Source organism: Pelecanus crispus, chromosome 7 (assembly GCF_030463565.1).
Source record: "Pelecanus crispus isolate bPelCri1 chromosome 7, bPelCri1.pri, whole genome shotgun sequence".
Lineage (NCBI taxonomy): Eukaryota > Metazoa > Chordata > Aves > Pelecaniformes > Pelecanidae > Pelecanus > Pelecanus crispus.
In genome coordinates this window covers 11,599,132-11,624,510 of record NC_134649.1, presented here as the reverse complement: position 1 = coordinate 11,624,510, position 25,379 = coordinate 11,599,132, and the positions used below count along the sequence as shown (strand labels likewise).

Genomic DNA, 25,379 nt, shown 5'->3' with positions numbered 1-25,379 from the left:
AACAGGAAGCTGAAAGAATTTCCTAAAGCAAAAAATTTTTGTCCACAAAAAATTAAATTATAAGCTATGAAGTCTGCATTGCATGAAGCTGGTAAAGAAATTCAGCTGTAACTTTTGCATTCATAACATTGTTTTCCAGAGGAATGTATGACAAACCTTAAGCAAACCTTCAGAACAGTTTTTCTTTTTTACTTTAGGCCTTACTTTTTTTTTTTAATTATATATATATATTTAAATATGACAACCATAGTAATGATAGGACAATTTCAGACATCAGCAGCAATGCAGATGAAAAAGCAAACTCCTACCAGAGACATGTGCAATATCACATACATTTTTGGGAAATACTAGTTAAATCATAGAATTGTTTAGGTTGGAAAAGACCTTTAAGATCATCCAGTCCAACCATTAACCTAACATTACCAAGTCCACCACTAAACCAAAATCTTACTCTGACCTCTGAAGCATGATAAAGAGAGAAGTTAACCCTTCTTCTCATTAGCCCTGAAACTGGAGTATAGTTGCCCATTTTGTTTCAGACTTCTTGTTCTGTTCTACCAATGACTCTGCTCGGTTCTCTATGGGTTGGAGTACCATTTTTAAACCAAGGAGATTGCAAAAAAGCCCTGTTTAAAAATAACATTCTAATAAGTGACTTCTAGGAAACAATTTTTTTTGTTGTTAAAAATATAAACACAAAGCAAAGCTTGATAATACTTTTTTCCCCTTTTATTAAAAACAGTCATTACACTTGACATACATTTGGCAAAGATACATGATTGCATCTCTACGTTTCAGGAAACTAATTACAAACTATTACAAAGTGACACTGTGTATGCAATTACTAGGTTCTGGGTCAGTTTTTCATACTGGAAACTTCTGGGTTTGTTTCAGTTATTCAGGAGATTCTGCTTTTAGCTTGCCTGTGTGATCAACAGTATATTGGCTTCAAATACATTTATTTTAGATGCACATATGTGCACATCATGCAAAACTGCACCCAGTACTTGCTGCTAGATATTGAAGAGAATATTCTTCTAGGGCCTTTACCACCCAGACTCATCGTTTTGTACCACTTTTCACATTGAAGCCTGTCACTCCATGCCTTTCACTTTGTTAACCAAAGTTTGTTTCACTAAAACAGGTTTTCTAAACCATTTGTTTAGGGACCAGGAAAGAGGACAAATCTTACCAACAGGGAACTCTCCAGAGGGGAAAACAGTCTGTAGTGACAGAAGCAGATACAGAGCCTCAGTGAAGACAAGTTTTTTCTAACCAAACCTACACAAAAAGTTCAACTATACAGTAGCTATATTAATGGGAGGGTGGAGTATCTTTCCCTAGTCATTACCCACATTCTCAACAGGACTAGATTTACATAAGAAAGAGTATCAGTCCATTTACCAAGATGCATTGTCCCATTTCCCGCTCTTGTCTTAGGTCAACTGGAAGCTTCTTTTTTCAGTTTTTCTAAAATCTCATCTGGTGTCATCGATACCAGAATCTTCACCACTTTTTCACGTGATTTACCACCCTGGTTTAGACACACACAAAAAAGTATCATTCAGAGAATCACCACCAAATATGCATTAAAAAAAAAAATCTCACTGTAATGCCAACATATTGGGTACTTTAAAAATAATTCTTACAGTGTGGGTATGCAGAATTAACAGCAGTAAGAAATAGTTCATCAATGTCCTGTCTAGTTATTTGAAAGGTGGAAAACAATGTCTTAGTTACTATGCTTTTAAAACTAGACACAGCTCCTAGAGCATGCCCTGAATTGACGCTCTTTTTGTAGCTAGAATGAAGAGCAAGGAGTAATAAATTTCCGTAATTCACTTGTATCATCTAGAAGCAAGACTCCAACTAATTTCTGTTTTTAAAGAGAGAGAGAGTGTGTGTATATATTTGATAACTGTGTACTTTCAGATCTTTCTTCGGAGTTGTCTCCCAGAGTATTAGTTACTCTTAAGCCGAGTTCTCTGGTTGATAATATCAACTAAATGAAAAGAAATCACATTGCATATAACCTATAAGACATTCAAAGTCATACAGAAGTTATTTGAAATATTATTGACCTGTTTTTGTAGTACTGACAAAATACACAGGAACTGGCAAACTTGCCACCTCATTTCATATTGCCTGAAGACACAACTTTGCTAGTACTCAGCAAACCATGAGAAACAAGTTGCATGTTAATCTGCAGCCTGGCAAAAAGTTTGAAAAGCTCACAAGGGACATCCTGAAAGAGGAAAAAGTCCTTAACACTACTATACAGAAATACAGCATGAAATTTAAAATTAAAAATAGATTTTTGAAGCAGTCTAGACAGCTGATGATGAAAATCAAGGCCCTTGCACAGAAATCTGGTAACCCCAGTTTTATACGGGATCATTTCCCACCGATTTCCTGATTTGGACTGGTTTTGTTAATGTTATCACTTATCATAAAGCAAATAGCATGTAAGAGAGCAACCAGTACAAAAAAAAAAATCACTTGCTGTTTACACCTAGCAGATCAGGATGGAAAAATCTAAGCCACAGGTAAAATACAGACTTCATGACAATGCTTCACTGAGAACAAACAGCGGCTTGTGAAAAACAAACACTAGCATGTAATTATTTGGACACTGTAGGTCAGAACACTGAGTCAAGAAGGTCAGACAACACTGGCCAGAGTTTTATGTTCAACTCTGCTTAGCACTAATGAGAATAATCTAGTTAAACATGATCATCCCTTTAAGGCAGGAAAGCAGTGTTATCTATAAAATGCTGACAAACAGATTAAGCAGTTTGCCCATGACTCAGGAAAAACAAGACTCAAATCTCTGCATCTCTACCTTTCAGCAACACAGTGCTCAATTCATTAATCACATTGCCATTTACCACTATCCTTCAGACTTTTACAACTACTATGTTAAACCAACAGACAAAAATAAAAAGCTCAATTTTTCATTGTGTTCTTATGTTCATAAACTATAAATGAACATGGCTGGAAAGTCTGACGAAGGACAATGAATTAATAAAACAAATTATTTATTCAGTGCAATGAATAAAACAACGAGTTTTTGCTCGCCAAAGTCAAGACATGTAAATTCTAATACACAGAAAATCTTGAGGCCCAGCTATAATCCAAGTGTTTGTATATGCTCTTGCTTATGTGTGACAGTTAATTGTCAGAAAACTTTCACTCAATACAGAAGCTATTTCAAAAAACCAGAGTTGTTAATAAAATGCACATTCTCTGCAAAGCACAAATTTTGTGAACTGCATGTGACATGAAAACAAGAGAATCTTTGAAGAACACGGCAAACACGAACCACACAAATTTGGGAAAATATATCATGATGGGAATTATTCCAATTAAAGATCTCAAGATCAGCTGTGGTTCTTGCTACACTAGGTTTGTTCTCAATGAATCATTCCATTAACTCAACTAAACACTGAATTTGGAGAGCAGCTCCCTGTACTCAATGAGTAAGTTTCAAAATCTTGAATTTAAATTGCAGTAGGGCAAAACTGAAAGAGGGGGGAAAAATAAAAAAAAAAAGTACCTTCTCTAAAATAACTTCACTCTTCTTCACTTCTAGCACCTTAGAGAGGTAGCGACACAGCTCTGCATTTGCCTCCCCTTCTGATGGGGGTGCAGCAATAGCTACACCTACTGCCTCAGCTGTCACATCTATAACAAATATTTTAAAGGATTTTATGCCCAAAATATTCAAAACATCTAGTTATTCTCTCTTAAAAATGAACGTTTATGCTTTCAAAAGCATTTTAATTTAAAAACCAAATAAACTTGTAGATCAGCCGGTAACATTTTTACACTTCACAAACTCCCTTAAGTCAAAACTGTTAGCCAGTACAAAGAAAGATAAATCTTCTGATACAAAGAACAGCGAAGCCCTCAGGCCCGTATCAGAGCACAGCCATGAATGACCAGTTTTCACACAGCCAGGGCGCTGTTCTAAGCCCCTCTCTACGTTGCCCATTCTGCTGCAGGCGTAGTCCAGCTTGGCATCACATAGCACAACACAAATCAGGTTACTCCATTAAAAAAAAACCCAAACCCATGATAAATAAGTCTGCCCGGAGAGCTACGCTATCACCAACCACCTCCCCGTGCTGCCAGCCCAGTTGAGCCTGGGCACCCCTGGGCACCCCACGGCCGCCCACCAGGCCGGGCTCCCAGCATCGCCCGCCATCCTGACGCGCTGAGCGAGCGCCTTTGCTGCTACTCCTTTCCAAGGATTTTGTTCACAAGAATTTACATCGTGCTCGCTGCACCACCTAGCGTTGCCTGCGGGGGAACGGGGAAGAGCTGCTCCTGGCTTCTTTTAAGAAAAGCGTGAAATTAATATTTTCTTTAGGTTTCTGATAGTTTTGTGGGTTTTTTTCTTTTGTTTTGTTTTTTTTTCCCCAGCCTGGGGCACAGACACAGGCTGTAGAACTCGTTAGAAAGACCAGTTCGAAACACCAGCCTTCCCGCCCCGCCCCCAGCTGCTGAGGGCTGCTCCCGGCCACGCGCGCCGCTCCTCGCACGAAGCGCCCGCAGCGCCTCAAGCCCCGGCGGGCGCGAGCGCTGCCGTTGATCCAGGGCAGCGCCCTCCCGCCTCAGCCCGGCGCAGCGGCGGGAAACCCTCCCGAGACCGCCCCTCCCGGCCGGCAGCACCGCGTCCCAGGCGGGGGGGGGGAAGGCAGGCAGGACGGACGGACGGCAGGAAGGCGGGGGAAGGGGGGAAGGACGGCAGGCAGGAAGGCGGGGGAAGGAAGGAAGGACGGCAGGAAGGAAGGCAGGCAGGCGGGAAGGCGGGGGAAGGCAGGCGGGAAGGCGGGGGAAGGCAGGCGGGAAGGCGGGGGAAGGCAGGCGGGAAGGCGGGGGAAGGAAGGCAGGCGGGAAGGCGGGAAGGCAGGGAAAGGAAGAAAGGCAGGCAGGAACGTGGGGGAAGGAAGGAAGGAAGGCAGGCGGAGGAAGGAAGGCAGGGAGGCAGGCAGGAACGCGGGGGAAGGAAGGAAGGCAGGCAGGCGGGAAGGTGGGGGAAGGAAGGAAGGCGGGAAGGAAGGAAGGAAGGCAGGGGAAGGAAGGCGGGGGAAGGACGGCAGGAAGGCAGGCAGGAAGGAAGGCAGGCGGGGAGGAAGGAAGAAAGGGAGGGAAGGCAGGAAGGAAGGCAGGCAGGCAGGCAGGAAGGCACACCCACCGCGCCGGCGGCCCCACCTGTGACGGCGCTGCACCGGGAGCCGGGCTTGGCGCGAACCGCCACCCTCACGCAGCCGTCGCCCGCCGCCACCACCGGTCCCGCGGCAGCGCCCGGTTCCGTGGGCTCCTTCCCGGCTCCTTTTCCCTGAAACAGAGGAACAGGCGCGGTCACCGCGGGCGCCCCCCGCCCGCCCCCCGGGCCTGCCCGCCCGCCCGCACCTTTCGGGGCATGGCCCCGCCGCCGCTCCGCAGCGGCGCCGCCAGCAGCCGACGGCAGCCGGCGAGGGCCAGCTTGGCGCGGTGCGGCCCTTCCGGCAACACCCGCTAGCCCCGCCCCCAGGCGCCAGGCTCCGCCCCGGCCGCGCCTGCGCGCTGCACCCCCGCCGCCCGGGGTTCCGGGATGGGCCCGCCGGGAAAGGCGGGTCCGAGCTGCCCCCGCCCCGGCACCCCCGGGCTGCCCTGGCGGGACCGCAGCAGCAGCCGCCGGCCCCCTCCTGCCCGGCCGCCCTACAGGGACGGCTGCCGGGTCCGGGCTGAGCGGGAAACCTGTGCTCGGGGGCAAGGGGAGAGCGCTGATCTGCATTCGCACAGAGCAGGTGGTTTAAAGTAACAGAGCTTGTTTTAAAGACTCTGTTTTGAGACCTTATCTGTCCTGGTTTTGGCTGGGATAGAGTGAATTTTCTTCCTAGTAGCTGGCACAGTGCTCTGTTTTGGATTTAGGATGAGAAGAATCCTGATAACACGCTGATGTTTGAGTTGTTGCTAAGTAGTGTTTATACCAGTCAAGGACTTTTCAGCTTCCCGTGCTCTGCCAGGGGCACAAGAAGCTGGGAGGGGGCACAGCCAGGCCAGCTGACCCACGCTGCCCAAAGGGCTGTTCCATACCATATGGCATCATGCTCAGTATAGAAACTGGGGGGAGTTGGCCGGGGGGCAGCAATCGCTGCCTGGGGAGTGGCTGGGCATCAGGCAGTAAGCAATTGCATGGGGCATCGCTTCTTTCGCGTATTATTTTCCCTTCCTTTCTGTCCTATTAAATTGTCTTTATCTCAACCTATGAATTTTACTTCCCCCCCCCCCCCCCCAATTCTCTCCCCCCTCCCCCTGGGGAGGGGTGGAGTGAGCAAACAGCTGTGCTGTGTTTAACTGCTTGCTGGGTTAAACCACAACAAATATCCAGTGATAAAATAACATCATTACAAGTCTTATATTCTCATTTTCACATAATACATTTTCTTATAGGCACATATGTATACACAGTGGCTATTTCCATAACCAGCTCTATATGTTCCAAAACAGCCCTTTGGAATTAAGAGAGATTCTGGAAAGATATGTTTATTGCTGAATTTAACTTAGTATTTCTTCAGTGCAGCTAAGTCCATTAATTCTCCATGGCTCATCCAAAAAGTCAAGATGATAGCAATATGAATCTAGCTTTGCTGACGTACTTCAAAAAAAATATAGTAGCAATTAATGTCCACAGGGACATTCCAAGGTCATTTTGGAAATAAGTGTAAGCTAGGACTACAGCAGCAGCTTTACTGTCTTTTTACGACAGGTTGGGGAAAACATACACAAGAAGTTCATAATGAGTAAGGATTTTCCAGTTCAAAAAAAAGAATTTTACTACATGAGAAATGAAGGGGTGAAAAGACAAAGCAATTAATCACAAGATGCTATTTAAAACAATCTTTTCAATATACAGAGTACTTATTCCACTTGACATTTTGTTAAGAGGAAAAGCTAAATTACATTCTGCCAATAACAATGCAGAGAAAATAGCTTTTCTGGTACCTCTCAAACAAGTTAGTTTTGTTTTTACACATTCACGTAATTTCACAGAATTTTTTAACTGCTGCCAATAGTGAGCTGAAGTCCACTGATATGCTGACACATTTGAGATGATCACATGAAATTATGTATAAAATATTATTTCTGGTATCTGTCCATCTTCTATGGATGTACCATTGTTGTTACCTGGTGAACTATAAAAGACAAAGCATGTTTTGCTAGCCGTAGGAGATTCATGGATCACTTTCTTCAAACCTTTTGTTCCATAGTGGGAATCAGGACCCTGAAAAACATCAGAAGAGATTAGCAACTGAATGGAAATGAGCAACAAGACCCATAAAGTATTGAGGTTCAAACACTGCTGACTTAGCTTATTTTAATAGCACAAAATTTCTGTACCCACATCATGTAAGTTATATAGAAAATCACAGACAGAAGCAAGTGCCCTATGTCTAAATAATAAAAAAGTTTCTCTGACAGCAGACCTAAACCACTTGATTTTATCCAACTAGTAATGAATAAATATTTTCTAGTATTTCTCCTTGTCAAACAGGTTGTATATATTCTCACTTATTTCCCTGCCTCGGCTTCTTTTAACGTGCAACCTTTTTTTCCAACCCACTCAACTTTGATTTCTGTATAGGGAAATATATTTAAAAGAATATTAAAAGAGTTTTGAGAAAACATTGAATAAATTTGTCCATAACATTAAAGGGAGACTTTTCCTAGAACAAATAATTTTCCCAGTACTTCAGCATTAGTATATAAAAACTGGTAAAAGAAAGCTTTCTGTTTTCTTGACTCTAGCTAGTGGCTAGAATAAGCTTGATTTAAAAAAAAAAAAAAAAACAAAAAAAACCCAAAACCAAAGTTCAAACTGAAATTTTGATAGAGAGCTGCCAGCTTAAATATTCTAAATAGTGCTTTTGCCCACACAGAACCAATGACTTCCATTAGGACTCATTCTAACTCTTACATCAAGCCAGAAAGCGGGAAGGCACAAAGGATCCAGTTATGAATTCTCTCCCGTGGCACAGAAGAGAGGTAGCAGTCTTAAAAGCTACTGTGGAGTTTAACTATAGCCTTCTTTAGCACTAAACTTAAAATAAATACAAGACCTAGAAGACACTTCCCCATCAGAAGACAGATAAAAGAACAACTGTTGCTTCAAAATAACATTTTCTTCTGTACTGTTAGGCATTCTTACTTTCAACGTTGCACAAGCTGTGTAGCAAACAGTTGGCAAAATCTCTATAGGTTCTTTGAACATAACTCTGAATGTACTGGCTGTTCCATCACAACTAAATCCAGTATCGTTTTGTCCTAGCGTTTGATTCTTCTCATAATCAATTATCTGTACAAAAACATGAAAATAGTATTTTTAGGTTTACAAGCTTGAGAAAGATTCTTATTGTAATGCATATTAGAAGATTACAAGCAAATATTTGCCTACTCCACCCAGTTTAATTGCAGGGATAGTGCAATCTCAGAACTGGAAAATACGTGTAATTTCCCGATACCATTAGGGTTGACCCAGCAGCATGCTGAATGACGGCTTGCAAGTTGTTACACAGGCTATTCAATCTGTGGGCTAGATTCAACGCTGCTCCAACCAGGTTATGGTCTTTGCTTGGGAGATGAAGAAGAGCTCTTAGACCTTCAGCTTCTGACCTTCATATGCTATATATAATCCCGTACTTAGATTTGCTGATCGTTGTACACCTACACAGCCCACATGAGGGAAGCACATTTGCTGGCTGTGGCTAATTTACAAAACAAGTTCTTACAGATAATGTAAGCAGTCAATGATACATTCTTAAAAGAAAAACAGGAACTTGCACTGCTATGTTTTATACAATTTATTTCTTTTCTAGATTCAGTATAAAAATTACACTCAGAGTACACATTATTTCTTTTGCCTTCAATTTTAGTGGCAAATAGGAAACATTAGCTAAGATGTAGTAATAGCAGACTTCTCATTTTGGATAGCAATCCTGATCCATGCTGCTGAACACCTCTTGCAGAAGTTGGGTATCAGAGTTTTACAGTAACATGAACACCTCTTGTGATTATGGCACTAACAAGAATCCTATCAATTCTAGTATTTTTTTATTAAACTGCCATATAATTTTTAATATTGCACAAATGAGATGAAGTCCTATTCTAGGCAAAATGTGCTCTAATTTTTTTTCCCAGCCACAATCAATAGAAATATTAACAATTATAATGCTGAAGTCCTAAGCCCCTTTCACATAAAAGATGTATTTACAATATACATTATCACTATTTTAAGACAATTATTAAATGTTTAGTGCTCTGGAGCTCTGCTAGTACTGATGCAGGTCCAAGAAGAAAGGTAGAGACACAAGACTTAAATACCTGTCTGAAAAGACTGTGCCTAGAAAGTTTCCGGTTCATCAGGAATTGGGGATACTTCCAGAATAAAGAGAACCTGTATAAGGATAGATGGCCTTCATCTGAACCATAAGGGTACATTAGCCGTTCAGTTTGGATCAGGAGCATGTTTTTCAAGTGAATCTCTTGATCATTCCTACTTTATATGCTTTGGTTTGCCTTGCAAGAACTAAATTCTTTTCAGATGAAATAAATCCAGCAAACATGCTGAGGGAGCACACCAAATGCTTTCATCTGCTAACAGGAATTTAGGCGAGAGGATCAAACAAGAGTTAATGCAAAGTAAAAATCCCCAAATATGTACAGTATAGCTGCTAGGTCCTCAGTACCAACTCTTCTGTTCCAAAGATTCGCCTAGTACACTATGCTACTCGTTTACATAGATACATGAGACACATATGTTGAGAAAACCAAACTGATGGCACTTCAAATTAAGGACTTTTTAAGTGAGCTTTTAAACTGAGGAATGTGGAAAAGCCAACAAATCGCTTCAAAACCTCATTCCAGATACAATCTCTTTGGAACATCATAAAAGGAAAGACACATCATTTTTTTCTTGACAGACACAAAATTCCTATCCTTAAGTACAGGGTGGTCAGAGAATAGTAATCATCAAATAGGAAACAGAAGACAAACAAACTGTCATTTAAATAGGATGCCCAGAAATGAACCAAACCAGCAGTGTCAGCACATGCTAGAAGTCTATGAAATAAGACACGGACAATGGAATTTCTGTCCCTAAATGAAGTCACAGATTCTTTCTTTCACAAAATTGCCCACACACCTAATATATCAGTGTGGTGCAATAGTACCAGGTTACAAAATACACAGCACAGACTAAAACTGTGCCAGTCACAGAATGCTAATACCTTGTTAGAAAGCTCAGAATCAAATCAAAACTAATCTCAGTAAGAAAGAGAATTCAAATGGACTCAATTTCTATACTTAAAGAAGAAAAATTATAGTACTGGATCAATATTACTAGAAGACAATCCTGACCACAACATGCTAAGAGAGATCAAAGAGGCTACAAGAGCAGGAAATACAATTTTAGTGGTGTCTTCAATTACCCGCTCAGACCAGGCAAGTGTCATATCAGGACATGAAGTAGGGGTGACATTTTTAGATACTATCACTGACCATTTCATGAGCTTGCTAACCAATTGCTCAGTAGGAAGAAACGCAACCCTTGATTTGGTACCGAATGATGAGCAGGATCAGATTTGAAATTTCATAATGGAAACACTATGTAACAGTGTCCATAATATACTTAGATTCAATGCTCCCACATGGACAACAAAAGTGAGTCCACCACAGCTGCGCTAAATTTCAAAAAGAGAAAGATGAGGACGCTTGTTCAAAAGAAGCTAAAAGGAGCAATTAAGAAAATCAAATCCTTGTAAGAAGCATGCACACTACTGGAGGACATCACATGCCCAAGTACAGTATTGATACATATTCACCTGTTTGGAAAGGCTTGAGAAAAGGGGGGAAATAGCATGGCTGATCAGCAAAAGGCTACTACTGGAATAAACAAACAGAAAAGGGCATCCTATAGAAATAAGAAGTTGTATCCAGATTAAAATAGAAAGGTTCAAACTGACAGATGTAAAAAAGACAATTAAGCAGGCCAAAAGAAGGTTTAGGAACAGCTATCTGAAAGCACCAAACCCAGCGTTAAGTCATTCATTCAACACAGCCCTGTAGACTCTGGTGGACGAAGCAGCATGAAGATATAAAACAAGTAGCAGCAGGATAAGGTCTTCATGTAAGAGCCTGGAGAACAGCAATACAAGTAAGTCATTTCCCAACAGAAGAAACCAGGGAGATTTCCACACCGGGACAATGTTTTCAGCAAACCTAAAATTGAAGTTAACCTTACAGAAGTAGTTATGGTAACAGTAACATACCATGTTCTGCCTAAGACTGAATCAGTAGCAAATAAGATGTCAATCTTTCCAAAAAAGCTCTAGGCAAGGACAAGCCTCTAAGCCCCAATAAGTACCCAATGGGATCAGACAAATGGTCAAATACGCTCCGACGGTGGCAAGAGAAGATGCTGCTGAGGGTTAGCACACAAGTCTGGGCTCTGCTGTCTGTTCCCCCAGCATCCACAACTGTTCTACCAGGGATGCTACAGTGCACATCCCCCTTCTGTTCCTTCTGGAATCTTCTAACGGATTTGCTATTTGCATGTTCAAATACCACCAGATTCAAAACACAGTATCTGTTTCTTGTGGCAGTATGTTTAGTATCCTCTGCATTGAAAAAAAATACTCTTATCTATTTTGATGTTCTGCTAGTATCAGTAAGAGTCTCCTAGTTCTAATATTCTGGGGTTTGATGAATAACAAAGAGTTCTGCATTTACCTCATCCATCGCCCTCATGATTTTAGAAGCATTGCTCATACCTCCCCGTAGCCCTCTCCCTTACAAACTGGAGTCCTAGCCTTTTTGGTCTCCCTTCCTAAAAGCAGCAGCTCTATCCCCTTAATCATTTTAATTACCCTTTCCTCTACCTTCTAATTCTACTGTGTGAGACTGGGAACTGCACACACTACTCAAGATGTCAGCATACCTGGCTTTCATTCAGCAACACAATGTCACCTTTTATCTTATTTGCAGTATCTCCCTGATGACACAGTGGGCTTTTTTAGCAGTAACTACATGTTGTGTCACTGATTTCAGAGAGCTGTTGATGACAAATCCAAGATATCTTTCCTGAATTACTAGAAACTTTATTAAAGGACAGACTTTGTGCACAACTGAACAGATTACAGAGCTGTGAAATTCCTCTGCAGAAAGCTTACAGGATTTCAAGGTTAGACTGGACAAGTATCCTGCAGAAAGATTCACCAGGAGCTACTAAACAGAGAAGACAAATCAGTCTCAGGAAACACTGAAGGATGACTGAAGGAGAGGAGGATACAGCAGAAAGGAGTTCCATATTGTTATCACTTTTCCCTGCTTATGACCACTGTTGGGGACAAAACACAGGTTAGATTCCTGGCCTATCAGATTGCTCCTACTCAATTCAAATATACACCAAACCTTCTGCAAGTACTACAAGCGTAGTTTCTGCATAAGCCTATTGTAACACAATATACTGTACCTGTATGTTAACTTGATAGTCTGTGGGTCCATGAATAGATCCATATAACCCAAATCCCACTATGGAAATTCTTCTATTAACTGTGAACCTAATAAGACACAATCCAAGAAAGGCATTTAAACAACTGTGATGGGTGTGTTACCTTATTTCCAGTCAAGCAGGAAAGAGATTCCTACTGAAGAGCAGGGAAGTAAACTGAAAGTGACTTTTTTTTTTTTCAGTAACACTTTCTATTTAGATTTCAATAGTAAGAAAAATGCTTTGTAAGGTATCAGCTTTACAGGTTAAAGCTTTGCTAATCCCCCAAGATATTCAGTGCCACTAAACAAAAAAATAACCAGATCCTTTTGAATATCTCCAAAATAAAAGCAGATCAAGAGTTGGTATTTTAAAAAGGAATACGCAGCCAACACCCAATCACTCTAGAATGCACCCAATCCCCCTGAACTTTGTTCTTTGCTACTTTATATTTTATATGTGCAACAGCCTATGTTATTTTAACAAAAGGGAAAAGATCAGACGTGCCCAAACAGAACCAGCATGTTTGTTACCATATCTTATGCCAAAAAGTTCGAGTTGAGTAATATGTTCCCTTTCTTCCCACACTTCTCTGTCTCTCCTCCAAATAGCTTCAAAAGCCATACCTAATCCGATCACTTGTTCCACTGTAGCCCCAGCGACTCTCCACTTGCTGGAACCTGTTAATGCTGCATTCTTTTCCTCTAAGGCAACATCTTGGTCGGTCAATATAATCTACTTTAGGTTTAGGATTGACAGTAAAATGAAGAAAGAGATTTACTACTTCCCGATCTGACAAAATTCCAGACTGAGCAGGGCCTGTGAAAAGAAAAGACTTCTAAGATGATTTGAAGAATTACTCCAACTGTTGTATTTAAACCACACATATTCGCGAACTGAAGACAATAATAATATTTTCCAATGACCAGAGCATATTCTGCAGAATGTTTTGCTTTCATTTGTGCATCACAACTTTTATTAGGACAGTATCAATAACAGAACAGAGTGTAAGCATCTACACACTCACAGGTGAACAATGCAGAGATATGGTAAGACAGGAAGACAAAGAACCCCAAAACTCACCTGCTGCAAACTCTTCAATAGTCATTAATGGAAAACGGATTAAGGAAAGAGCTCTTCCAAGGACTTTCTGTTTGTTTCCAAATGTCACAGGCAGTTGTTGTCTTTGACATTCTGCTTCTGCCCAACGAACAACAGCTCCAAAGAGTCTACTTTCTCGAATACTAAGGGTATCTCTTTCTAGAACTGCACATAATGTGTCTAAAGAAAGAGTAGTTAATGGATTTACATCAGTTTTCATGCAAACCAGTAACAATGCTACGTATTAAGTAAGCTTAAAATGTTAAGCAAGTAAACATTAAGAACATTCATAATAAGACGTCAGAGATAAGACAACTTATCTTATATATAAATAACTCTCCCAGTGGTGTATAGACTCCAAACTAAAAAAAAAAAAAAAAAAATCATTTTCCTGCTATGAAGACAGCATATGAACTTTCTTCTTGATTCCCAAGAATGTGACCATATATAATCTAGGTAGTGACAACCAATAACCTAAAGAATTTCCACGGCTAGGGCAAGATCAAAGCTGGAAGTGACCAAGCGGTGAATGCATACTACTAAAAAAACAAGTTATTCATGATGACATTGTCATATTCTCATCTGAGTAGCCACCTGCCAATCTGGCTCAACTATAGACACAAGCAGCAGTGGTGCACACAAAACCAGTTTAAAGATTCATTGAAGTGATCTAAACGTTGGTGTATTTGCCACCCACAAAGCTTGAAGGCGGAACACAGAATGTGAGGCAAGGGACCCTCACATGTTTTACAAAAGCAAGTTTTCCTGTATTTCTCACTCATTCTGGCATTTTGTGAATAACAGGTATGCAAAAATTCTCAGTTTATCACAAAACACAAGCCTGAAAAAAAATGTGTTTTCATATTCTGAATCTTCAGTCGTCTTTGAGAATTTTTATATGCCCTGAATTTAAGCAAGGCATGTTTGCAGGCATAGAAAATATCATATTGGAAAGTCAAAACAGACTGGGACTTATCACGAGTAGAGACAGACACTCACAGCCTGGGTACAAATCCCACTGAACACAAGTTAACAATGACTTTACAATTTCTTTAAGCAGCTGGAATACCTTCCTCCAGTCTTCGTTTTTCCACACAGTCTAGCTCAATTGGAGTAAAATCTTAGACACATATAGTAACAACGAAAATAAGTAAGCAGATTTACAACTGATATCTTTTCAAAAAGATGAAACATAGAAACCAGCAGTTTAGATTTTTTTTTTTTTTAAAAACAGATTTCATAAATTGTACCTGATTTATGCAACCCTGATTGGAGAAGTACCATGTGGCAACAAAACAGTATGATTCCTGTTACATGTGAAAAGCAGGTGTGGATCCCTCGGGGACAAGGCACAATACTCAGCAAGTGAAAGCTTTAGCTTTAATGAAATTGTAGTGTTACCATGGTGGGAACCCCAGGACACCAACACTAATCAAACGGGGACCCAGCACAGTGGAACCCAGCTCAGGAGTCAAACTCAAAAGGAAAGCACTGCAGGGGTGGATAATAAAGCTTGTGCTGATTAACATATCATACATATGCAATGTCCTGGTTTGCTCTTTAGCAAACTTGCTGATGTAATGCAGGTGTTGCTGTCCGAATTCCGAGATCTGCAGCTGGGTGTTGCACTGCTGCTCACGCAAAGATGGGTGCAGATGAGGGAAGAAACAAAATACCCCAGGTTACCGTGACAAGGAGATAAGATAGGCTTGGGACTCTACATACTCAGATGGGGGAGGCGAACTGTCCTGGGAGGCGAACTGTCCTGGGATACCGTAACAAAGTTTTCTTGCACTCTACTATTCCCTTCAGAAGTTTAGTGCTCACGACACACGAAGTAACTTACCTATATCAATATCAGTAAAGCCTTCTGCACTTATTGCATCCATAGTACTTTTGTCTATTGTGTCAAGACAAAGACTAGCAAGCTGAGGTTCATCAAACAAACGAGCCTAAAAAGGTAAAGAAATACATCTTAAGCATAAAGTTGACAAACCACTAAACTAAAAAGCAAGTATTTTTACTCTAGTATAGATCTAAATTAAAATAGGTTGATTTGTCTAAGTACTCTGTGTTTATACCTTAAAGAACACTTAAATTCTCAAAGGAGTACATAATTAAGGAGAATTCACTAAATGCAAGTTTTTCTTCACGCTTACGTTTGTAGTTTTGGCAATATAACAAAAAAAGAAGTACACATCAAATCCACCATGGTGGACTGAAGCACAGTCTTAACAAAAAACAATTAAGAGACTCATGCAAATACACTGCAGAATAAACTGGCTCTATTGTAATGTCCCAGTCCACTGCATATTAAAAAAAGAAGAAAAAAAAAAAAGCAGCCTTTCCTCTACATTAATAAGAAGCTGGAGTATGTAAAAATGCTAACAAGACATTTTCATACATAAATTAGACTATGTGATAGCAAACCCCCTGTTAAGTATTATTTAGTCATTTCCCTCCAAATACTGACTTTCTTAATAAATCAAACCTAAGCTTAAATTCACCTACTTGAGTAAGCAGCATAAAGGCATTATCTGCTCGGAGGTGCTTTGTTAGAAAATCCACACAGTGTGCTTCCAGAGCTGGGACTGCATACTTTTTAGCAGTGTATAAAGTAGTCATGACTGTTTCTGGACCAATTTGAACTTCATCTGAATAAAGAAACCTAGAAACCAATACACAAATATAGATCATAAGAACATATCTTGAGGAGGGCAGTCAAGCACAACGTAACAGTCTCTTTGCAGTTAGAAAACAGGTCAAAGATTTGCACTGTGAATATGCAACAGTTCACCATGTAGCATTTTTACAAATTAGTAAGCTAGTGAAAGGGTTGAAGAAAGACTATTACGTTAACCTAATGGCATACATTTGTTTTAAATATGTATTACTCCCTAAGACCAATCTGGCTGTACTAGTTATACATAGCTACCGAACTGTAAACAACAGCTGAGCTGCAGAATTACTTAACGTACGAATGCATGCTCTTTTGATTCACTAGGAAGAGCTGTATTTCTAAGTATCAATACATAACCGTCTATGGCTATATTACTGAACTTAATTTACTAACAGTGCACACTAGCTTCCCTGCCATGAGGGGAATAGTGTCAAGGACTTACACTGCGATAACATCTATGTCAAAGTTACCACTCTTTAGTGTTCCAAGGAGAGGAAAGGGAGTAATATTCCAGCAAGTGACCTTGACTCTTCTATTCCTGCCATAGCAAAGCACTGGCTTGTCTCCACTGTTTGAGGCTAGATGATTGGTTGAGATTTTAGCATAAGCTGTGAACTAAAAGATAGCAGTTTCCACCAAAACCAGGAAAAAAAGCCTGTTTCCTGAGCAGTTGTTATTCAAGACCAGACAAGATAAGATTTATTTTAAGTTTCTGTATGGAAAAAGATGACTTTTAAAAAAATAACTTTTCTTACAGGTGACATTGAAAATAATCTTAGCAATATTTCATTAGCTTTTCAGATAATAATCAAGAATAGCCTGTGATTTACAAAAATAAATTTGTGATATACAAATAAACGCCCTCACTTCCCCCCCCTCCCCCAACACATAGGTGATCAAACATAATAAACCAGGGCACATTAGCAAATGCAGGAATGAAGACCTCCACAACAAAGACCAAGCCTTTCCTTTATATTTCTTGATATTTTTTGTTCAGAACCTCCTGCAAGTGAATGGCAAGCAACAAGCTGAGACAGAGGGTGTGTTTAGAAGGGTTTTTAATGGAACAATAACTAGTTTGTATTTAACAGCAGAAACCTGTGAAACTGATGGACTCAAACTTGTTTGCAACATGGGGAGATCTAAGTAATAGAAACCTAGAATTAAAGTTTCAGCTAAAGTTCTTCACTGTTTATATTTCTTATATTTCAAGAAAACTCTAATTCTCAGTAATTGCTAACACACAACTAAATATGGCCTTCAACATTAAATTTACTGTCACTTACCAATAGGTACATATTTACCATTACAATACTCCAATCCATTCAAATGGCCAGCTTTCATATGAGTTCGGAAATGTGAGTAATGCTCTAGATTAATTCTTTAAACTGGATTTACATCAAACAGTTGTCAGGACGAATGAGTTTAATTAAATGCAAACATTTTTGTTAGCATAAGTTTCATACAGTTCATTTAGAACTGATTTATGAAAGCTATAAACTATTATCCATTGATGAAAATGATGGGCTGACTTGCCAGTCACAATCACTGACGAATTTACTTTTAAGAAACTAACACCTCATAGGTACAGTTTTGTATACCAAATTGACAAGTAGTTCATTAAAGAACTAGAATAGTGGTTTAGATTTTGGGTTTAGATTTTAAAAAGTCTGTTTCAAAATGTCCTAACCTTCCTTGTATGACTTTAGAGGAGCTTGGAGTCCAAACAATGTAAGAGTTGAACATTAACAGGCTGTAAAAAAAAAAGCAGCATTACCACACAAACTATATTATATATTTTAGCTAATCCTAACAAAAAAAAAAAAAAAAAAAAAAGTCACCAAACTGTTTTTGGAACATGATTTTGATTTTATTCTTTAAGTATGTCCAACCTGAAGCAACTGAACTGACCCACCAGACGAGCTCATACAGCTCGTGGTTCACTTTCTACTACACCTTCTTAAGAATCAGGGTGCAGTTCCAAACTGCACTTTTCTGACCCTTGCTTTCCCAGGAATTTTGCAGGCTTTTTCCTCGTATGATCAGAAACCAATCACATGACCAAATACCAGGAATTCACATGCAGTTAACATTGCATATACAAGCAGGTTTTCCATTCACGTGAGATCTATGGGCTACAGGATGCTTTTTGAGCCCATGAAGGACACACTTGAAGCTCTATGCTCCAATCCCTCCCCTACCCTATGGCTGGGTATATGTTAAAGGAACACTCCTCAACTAAAAGTGTGTCAATGACAAAGTAACAGGACTTAAATGATTAAAATTCTGACAACTAAAATTTGCACAGCATCTCAAGCTCACCCTGTTGACCTCGTTATCTGTTTCTACAAATCATTCACCACAGAGCATAACAAGTCATAGTCCCAGAACATGCGATATAGTTACATACTTTGAAACTGAGAAAACTCATGACAAGAAGTGTCCAAATACACTAAGAAAGTCACATTGTCAGTTTTTTTGTCTATATATCAAGTTTTTGACAATGCCAATACTTCTCTGGGATTTGCAAAGCCAAACGGTAGTCTTTTGCAAACACTAAAAAGTGTGAATCGACAAAGTTGAAAGGTAGCTGTAAAAACTATGAAAAATGGTAATAAAGTACATTGTTCTATGATGCTGTAAAATCTATTTCCCTTAAGCTTACGGATGAATGATCATGATGCATTCATATACTCTAGGTGTGTCTTCTCTCTAAAAATCTCTCTGGTCATGTGCCAAGAGCTCTGTCTCTGTGTTAACTCTTCCATTTGTGGCATGCCTGAACCTTATGTTTATACCACTGTTCCTCCTCCAGACTCAGGGGGCTCAAGATCACTTATCCTTCCCCCTCGCCTTCTTCCTTCCTCTCCTCCCCTTCAGAGACTTACAGAAATAACCTGGTCTTTAGATATTGACTGATTTTATTGTCATCCAGGACGGGGTGTGTGTGTATGTGCATAGTGGAAGAACACTTTTAGTGACTAGAACAAACACTTTTTCCAAGTGACTACTCGATCATTCACTTTACATAAGCCTCTCGTACATTTTATGCCACTTTTCTTTACTCTCAGGTTAGCACTTCTTTCTCCCCTAGTCTTAGCATCTTCCCAACAGCTGAAATATTTTCACCAGGAATCTTCTGCCAGTTAGTTATGATTACCCCTCTTTTTACTGCTTCCCAAAGTCCTCTGCAAAGACTTTTGGAAGATGGACTGCTAAATTTGTGCCATGTCATCACTTTCTTTTATACTATGATCAAAGGACAAGTAATGTATTACTGTAAAATGTGAATTTAAAAAAAAAAAAATCTTATTAAGAACAACAAAATGAAACCCTAAAGCAGAACCCTACTGAGACAACTCTGTAATTTTCTTGATCCGTGCTATTCAATTTGTGCAGTTAGAAAAATTAAAAAAAAAAAAGTTGTTTAATTGCAAAGCAGATTCAAACTTGTGACTTTGATATTATTTCATCTTTTAAGGAGTTATCTGTCAAACTACTGAAGCAGCCAGCTGCTTTTAAAAAAAAATCCTCTGGCTCATGTTTGAAAACTCTTCAGGCAAGAGGAATACTGGATGATAAGCCAAAACACACACCACAGTCACTTCTAAGCCTTTGAGCTCAGCCAGTTGTTTTCTAAGAAAGTTCTCTCCCCTTCCCCAGCCAATTTTAAAAGGCTCCCCTTTTCCCACCTTTACAGTTAAGATTTTAGGCCACAGACAAGGAGTACTACCCAATTTTGTCTAGGGGAAAAAAAGAAACCCTAAAACGTATTACTGGAATTACAGTGGTACTATCAATTAAAGTTTCAGTTCATTATTTTTAAATACTTTAACTCTACAAATTTATTATTTTAGAGGTGCCTGTCAGAAAAAGGTACCAACTGTAGCCCATTTTAAATTGTGTACAAATATATCCAAAAGAAAAATCAAAAAACAGATGTCACATTAACTTGGTGACTATCAGATGTTTAAATTGTTCAATTGCATACTACTTTTTTCTTCCCTGTAAACATAATTCTTGAATTACCACCTATTTTGTGACAAAACACTAACACTGATGAAAGTTTACATCATAGGACAGAGAAATGACACTCAGTCTCACTGGACAGATACAGATGGAATGAATTTTTTAAGATAATAAAAAAAAATTATTTCCTTTGGCTTTAATTTACAAATAGCATTTGTCAGTAGATCTTTATGAAACACATCAACTACAGATAGAACCTAACAAACCACATGAGTAAATAAAATGGAAACTAGCTGTGGAATTATTAAGTTATCCCTAAAAGTTTTGGCATCACTTAAATGTTTCCTTTACCTTGATGTTCATTTACCATATGCATTCAAAGATCCCAACTTAATTTCTAGCCAATACACCTCAAACTTGTCTTTGTAAAGATTAAAGAAAGGTCCTGTAAAAGGCAACCATCATTATCTGATCAATTTACTAGTGATAGATAAAAGAGGCCAACAGTACAAGGTATAATTCTTGCCTCTTCTGGCCAACACCAGGAAAAACCCCAGGTTGTCGTATAGTTGGTATACTTTAGAAACAGTGTATATGAGCATGGAAAAAGTCTAGTACTGCTCTGTATTAAAGAAGTCCTCCTTAGATACGATTTTTAACGAGGTGTTGCAAGTTGTATTTATTCCAATATAAGCTCAAAATATATATACAACACGGAAGAATGTCCTAAAAAGCTGCCATGTATTTCATACCAAAGATGACATCAAACCCAAGATGTTAGTCTGGTGATATTTAGACAAGATACAAGTATAATCAGTTTACTTACCTAAGTCCCCTGGCCATTATGTACCAGCAGCTCTACTAACACAAGATGGCTTTTGTTTGCTTCTAACAACATCTCTTCGTTCATTTCTACAGTTTTCAAATACCATCCTTACCCTTACTTAGAACTCTCCTGTCTCCATATTTATATTTTTATCTAGACAAACTTCTCTCATTATATCCGCTTTTCACTGTCCAGTGTTTCTTCCACATACATACACACACATGGATGTGCACATTCATTTACTTTTAACCTTTGAAACTATTTTGCTCGAAAAACACTTCCCACTCTGCTACACAGACTCTTCACCTTGCCACTCCCTCTTGGCTAAGAATCCACAAAGTACAGCTCATTTCCTGACAGCAATAGAGAGACATTGATGCTGCATGGTGGTTGGTTGGTTTGTTTGTTCATTTGTTCATTTTTTTCAAATTGGTTGCTGCAACTCCTGTGTCCATGACTACTAAAAAGACAAGGTGACTTCTTCTCACTGTTCTCATATGTTAGGCCTCAAAACAAAGAGAAAGTTGCTAAGACTTTGGAGCTTTTCCCATTACAGAAAACTTTGAGACACTACATATTTATTTTCATGCAACAGTATTACTTGTTTCCCACATGCTCATTACAGAAACCTGTTTCATATATTTTACAGAGGTTTTGCCTAGCAGAGGAGTTTGAGGAAAAACCTTAAGGTTAAGCAGCTTAGTCATATTACCACACCACAGCCTGATGCACAAAGAAACTATCAGTAATTGTTTCTATGAACACCATCAATTTTATTTACCCCTACAAGGAATAAAAAGAAATGGTAGATAAACTCATCAGTTTTGTGAGCATGAGAAGTAGCAGATCCTATGCTGCCCAAACTAGAAATCACTAACCCATTTTACATACTTTTTGCCATGACTGCACTCGTGGTCTCACTTGGGTGGTTTGTGTGTAAAAATCAGTTAGTTACTGCCTTCCGCAGCATGTTCACTCTCCACACAAAAGTGTCTGAAATAAGTGTGATTACAATGGGTATTACTCTGGTCGAGAGATACAACAATTTATTACCACCGCTGAAAAAGAAAAGCGAACAGCAAGATGAATAAAATCTCAAAGTAAGTATCAAATTAAATTAAAAGCTTGGCACAACAGCCTCTGTCCCTTCTTAGCCATTATTAGAAGGTGGATGGATAGCTGCAACACTCAGAAGAACCACTAATCCCCATCACCTTTAAAAAAAATAAACGCAACAAGAACGGACTCAAAAAGCCAAACCATACACCAGCCACTATCAAAGTGCTTTTCTGAATGGACAGTCAGCTGCCCTAAAATTAGGGCAGTTCTCTTGCGGAAAGGATGCAGCGGAAAGAGCAAGAAGGAACCAAAACATGTTCGCAGGGCGGTTTGACCTTGCGTGCCAGCCCACAAGGTGGTTACGCGTTTTCTCCGCATCTCCCTCCACGGACCCGCACCCGGCGGCCCGGGGGAAAGGCCGGGCTCTCTGGGGCCAGGAGCCAGGAGGGGCCGCGGAGCGAGGAAATGACACCAGCGGCCGAGCGGGGCCCCCGGCCCGGCGGGCGGCCGACGCCGGCGGGAGGAGAGACGGGACCCGCCCCCCGCCCCGCCCCGCCCCGCCCCGCCGTGCCCCCGGCCCAGGAGCCCCCACCGCGCCCGGGGCCGCCCGCCCCCGCCCCGCCGGGCCTGACCTCAGGAGCGCCAGGAAGGCGGCGGGCTCCACGTCGGGCAGCTCGATCTCGGCCGAGGTGGTGGCCATGCCGCCGTTAAACATCGCGTCGAAGACGGCGCTGCCGGCCGCCAGGACGAAGCGGTGGGCGGGGATGCGCTGCTGGCCAGGCCCGGGGGGCGCCCCCCCGCCCCCGCCGCGGGGGCCGCCCTTGCCCACCACGAAGTGCACGTCGCTCAGGAGCTCGTTGGAGAAGAGGAAGGCGAAGCGCTCCCGCAGCGAGCCCTTGGTGGCCTGCCAGTTGTACAGCGGCTCCCGCTGCAGCACCGCGCCGGCCTCGGCGGCGGCGGCGGCAGTGGCGGCGGCGGGCGTCTCCGCGGACGGACCCGAGCCGCCGCCGGCGGCCGCCATCGCCGCCCTGAGGGGCCGGGCCGCGCCGCTCCGTCCGCCGGCGGCACGCGAATCCCCGCCGTGCGCCCCGACGTCAGCCGCTCGCCACCCCCGCGCCGCGCATGCGCCTCTGCCTCGCGCAGGCTCGCGGGCGAAGCCGTTGCTGCCCGCGTGCCCGGCCCCAACGGCGGCGGGGGCGGCTGAGAGGGAGCGCGGCGGCCGGGCCCCGGCCGGGCTCTGCAGGCCGCGCCTGGGGCCTCTGGCGCTTGCGAGTTTTGTAAGGGCGTCCGGTGCCCGCCTGAGCAGCCGGCTGCGCCTGCAGAGCCGCGGACAGGTGAACACCAGGCGAGCAAAGCAGAGAGCGCTGCGGCAGGCGCCGACGTTTGTATCCTTACGTGTGAGAACGAATAAATCTTGCAGCTATTCTGTGTAGGCACGGGAAATGCAAGTCATTTTGGTGATACCTGATTCCTTACGATAACGGGCAAAACAAGGAGTGATCACCTATTTTAACTGTTTCTGAAATAACATTTTTGATTGTGGGCACGTGTACCTTACCATTCTTAAAAGATCCATTTACAATCTCTCGACGTTTCACGTTTTAAACTTCTGAGGAGAAAAAAACAAAGCAAAACTGGCAATAGTCAGTGTAGCAAAGAGGCGGTGCGGTTTTTGTGCCTAAATCAGCAGCCATCAAATTTAACGTCGTCGGACCAGGGAATGTGGGGTAATGAGTTAATTTGGCAAATTCTGACAAGCAAAACGGGATCATTTTTAGTGTACTGTCTTGGTGGCTTTTGGGAAAGAAAGGGGAAAGAAAAAAAACGTGTGTTTGCGTTTTCACAGTCCTGTCAAACCAGACGCTGGCAGTTGAAAAATAAGGTGGATCATTTTGCCATCTACTGGAGTTTTGCTGTAAATACAGCAACAATTTAAATTACGGAGCTGAAAGCTATTTATCATAGCTCCTGACTTGTCAGCGTTTATGGAAGCGTGTGGCTAAAAGAGGAATAGAGTATGTCACCACTCTGCATTTAGATTTATAATTAGGACAAAACTGAGACCAAATGTGGTCCGTATTGCAGAACAAGTTTTAGAGAACCTTCAGCAGGGTAAACTATAGTGGGAAAGGGCACAAGAAGGCATAGTATAACTACCAGAAAGCAGCAAGTAGCTTTGCACAGAGGCTATGTTTAAAAATAAAGTCCTACTGCTGACTTAGAAAAATGAAAGTACCACCTTTGGGCTTTTCTTGTCCCAAGGTGGGCAAAGAAGGGAAAGCAGGAGAAGCTCAGATTCCCTCTGATAGCTTAGGGATGGGAATGGAAAAAATCATGAGGGAAATGGTGACACCATGGACACAAAGAGTTTTCTGAGGATATTTTTTTCAGTCATGGGATGCTCTGGGTATTAATGAGCGTTTCCATCATTGAAGTCTTTCTGCTTTTACCTTTCTGTGCTCACTCACAGGTTAAGTCTGTCAGCTGAGTGCCAGCAGCCATGACTGCTCTGCTTATAGAGAACCGTGTTTGTAAAAAGTGAACCTATTGTCCATAACACACTAGGTGACGTTAACAAGGATGGAAGAGGGTTAAGGAAAAAAGAGGGAAAGGTATGCCAAAGAACTAAAAAGGAGGGTGGCTGGGGCAGACAGTATGTAAGATAGCTTCAGGGATGAGAAAACAATCATAAGAAGACAAAGCTGTGCAAGACAGAAAAAATGGGAAAGACCTATGAGATGGGCTGAGAGGAAAGCTGAGAGAGAAAATGAGGGAAAAGAAACAGGAAAAAAAAAATGAAAGAAACCAGAAGTAAAAAAAAAAGAACAGGAAAGGACACCAAAGAAGGGAGGCAAAGAAAAGGAGAAATGCGACTTGGATGCCCATCAGATCTGAAGCCAGATGCACTAATTTAAACAGTTTTGGAAGTGAGAGCTAAGAAAATATAAAGTAACAGGCTTCCTTTTGAAACTGGGCTTTTCTGCATGTAGACAATGAGCCTCAGACATTTGTTTCACCTTGTAATCTTCGTGCCAGCTTCCTTCTTTAAAAAAATCAGCCAGTTTTTCTTTGGCATTATCAGTAGGTGGATCATAGCCATTTTTAAATGTGATGTCATGGGATTGTATTCACCAGTCCTGATCAGAAATAACACACAATGCTTTGCCCAAAAGGGGCTGCACATGAATGTCACTAAAATGCCGTCCGGT

General features: G+C 41.3%; 2 protein-coding genes across 2 annotated transcripts; both read right to left on the bottom strand.

Annotated features, from left to right (window-relative positions):
- Positions 1-732: 732 nt before the first annotated feature.
- Positions 733-5,782, bottom strand: C7H15orf40 (chromosome 7 C15orf40 homolog). The gene is made up of 5 exons (XM_075713517.1): positions 5,711-5,782; positions 5,419-5,523; positions 5,218-5,344; positions 3,557-3,684; positions 733-1,534 (listed from the first exon to the last, which is right to left on the bottom strand). The coding sequence occupies exons 1-5, from the start codon at positions 5,780-5,782 to the stop codon at positions 1,442-1,444; spliced, it is 525 nt and encodes a 174-aa protein (XP_075569632.1). The 3' UTR covers positions 733-1,441.
- A 1,183-nt stretch (positions 5,783-6,965) lies between these two features.
- On the bottom strand, positions 6,966-23,191 carry BTBD1 (BTB domain containing 1). Its single transcript, XM_075714140.1, has 8 exons — positions 22,803-23,191; positions 16,148-16,304; positions 15,483-15,588; positions 13,619-13,816; positions 13,162-13,354; positions 12,518-12,605; positions 8,198-8,344; positions 6,966-7,273 (listed from the first exon to the last, which is right to left on the bottom strand). Exons 1-8 carry the CDS (start codon positions 23,189-23,191, stop codon positions 7,115-7,117), a joined length of 1,437 nt encoding a protein of 478 aa, XP_075570255.1. The 3' UTR covers positions 6,966-7,114.
- Between the last annotated feature and the right edge of the window lie 2,188 nt (positions 23,192-25,379).

What these genes read in the sequence shown, in the direction of transcription:
- C7H15orf40 (XM_075713517.1), bottom strand. Translation starts at nt 5,782, where the DNA reads ATGCAGATCAGCGCTCTCCCCTTGCCCCCGAGCACAGGTTTCCCGCTC. An exon ending in GCGGGGCCATGCCCCGAAAG is followed by an intron (nt 5,345 to 5,418) that starts GTGCGGGCGGGC and finishes CCTCTGTTTCAG; the next exon opens with GGAAAAGGAGCCGGGAAGGA. An exon ending in GTGAAGTTATTTTAGAGAAG is followed by an intron (nt 1,535 to 3,556) that starts GTACTTTTTTTT and finishes TGTCTAAACCAG; the next exon opens with GGTGGTAAATCACGTGAAAA.
- BTBD1 (XM_075714140.1), bottom strand. Translation starts at nt 23,191, where the DNA reads ATGGCGGCCGCCGGCGGCGGCTCGGGTCCGTCCGCGGAGACGCCCGCC. An exon ending in ACTATCAAGTTAACATACAG is followed by an intron (nt 8,345 to 12,517) that starts GTACAGTATATT and finishes GTTTTTGTACAG; the next exon opens with ATAATTGATTATGAGAAGAA. An exon ending in CAGCTTGTGCAACGTTGAAA is followed by an intron (nt 7,274 to 8,197) that starts GTAAGAATGCCT and finishes GATGTTTTTCAG; the next exon opens with GGTCCTGATTCCCACTATGG.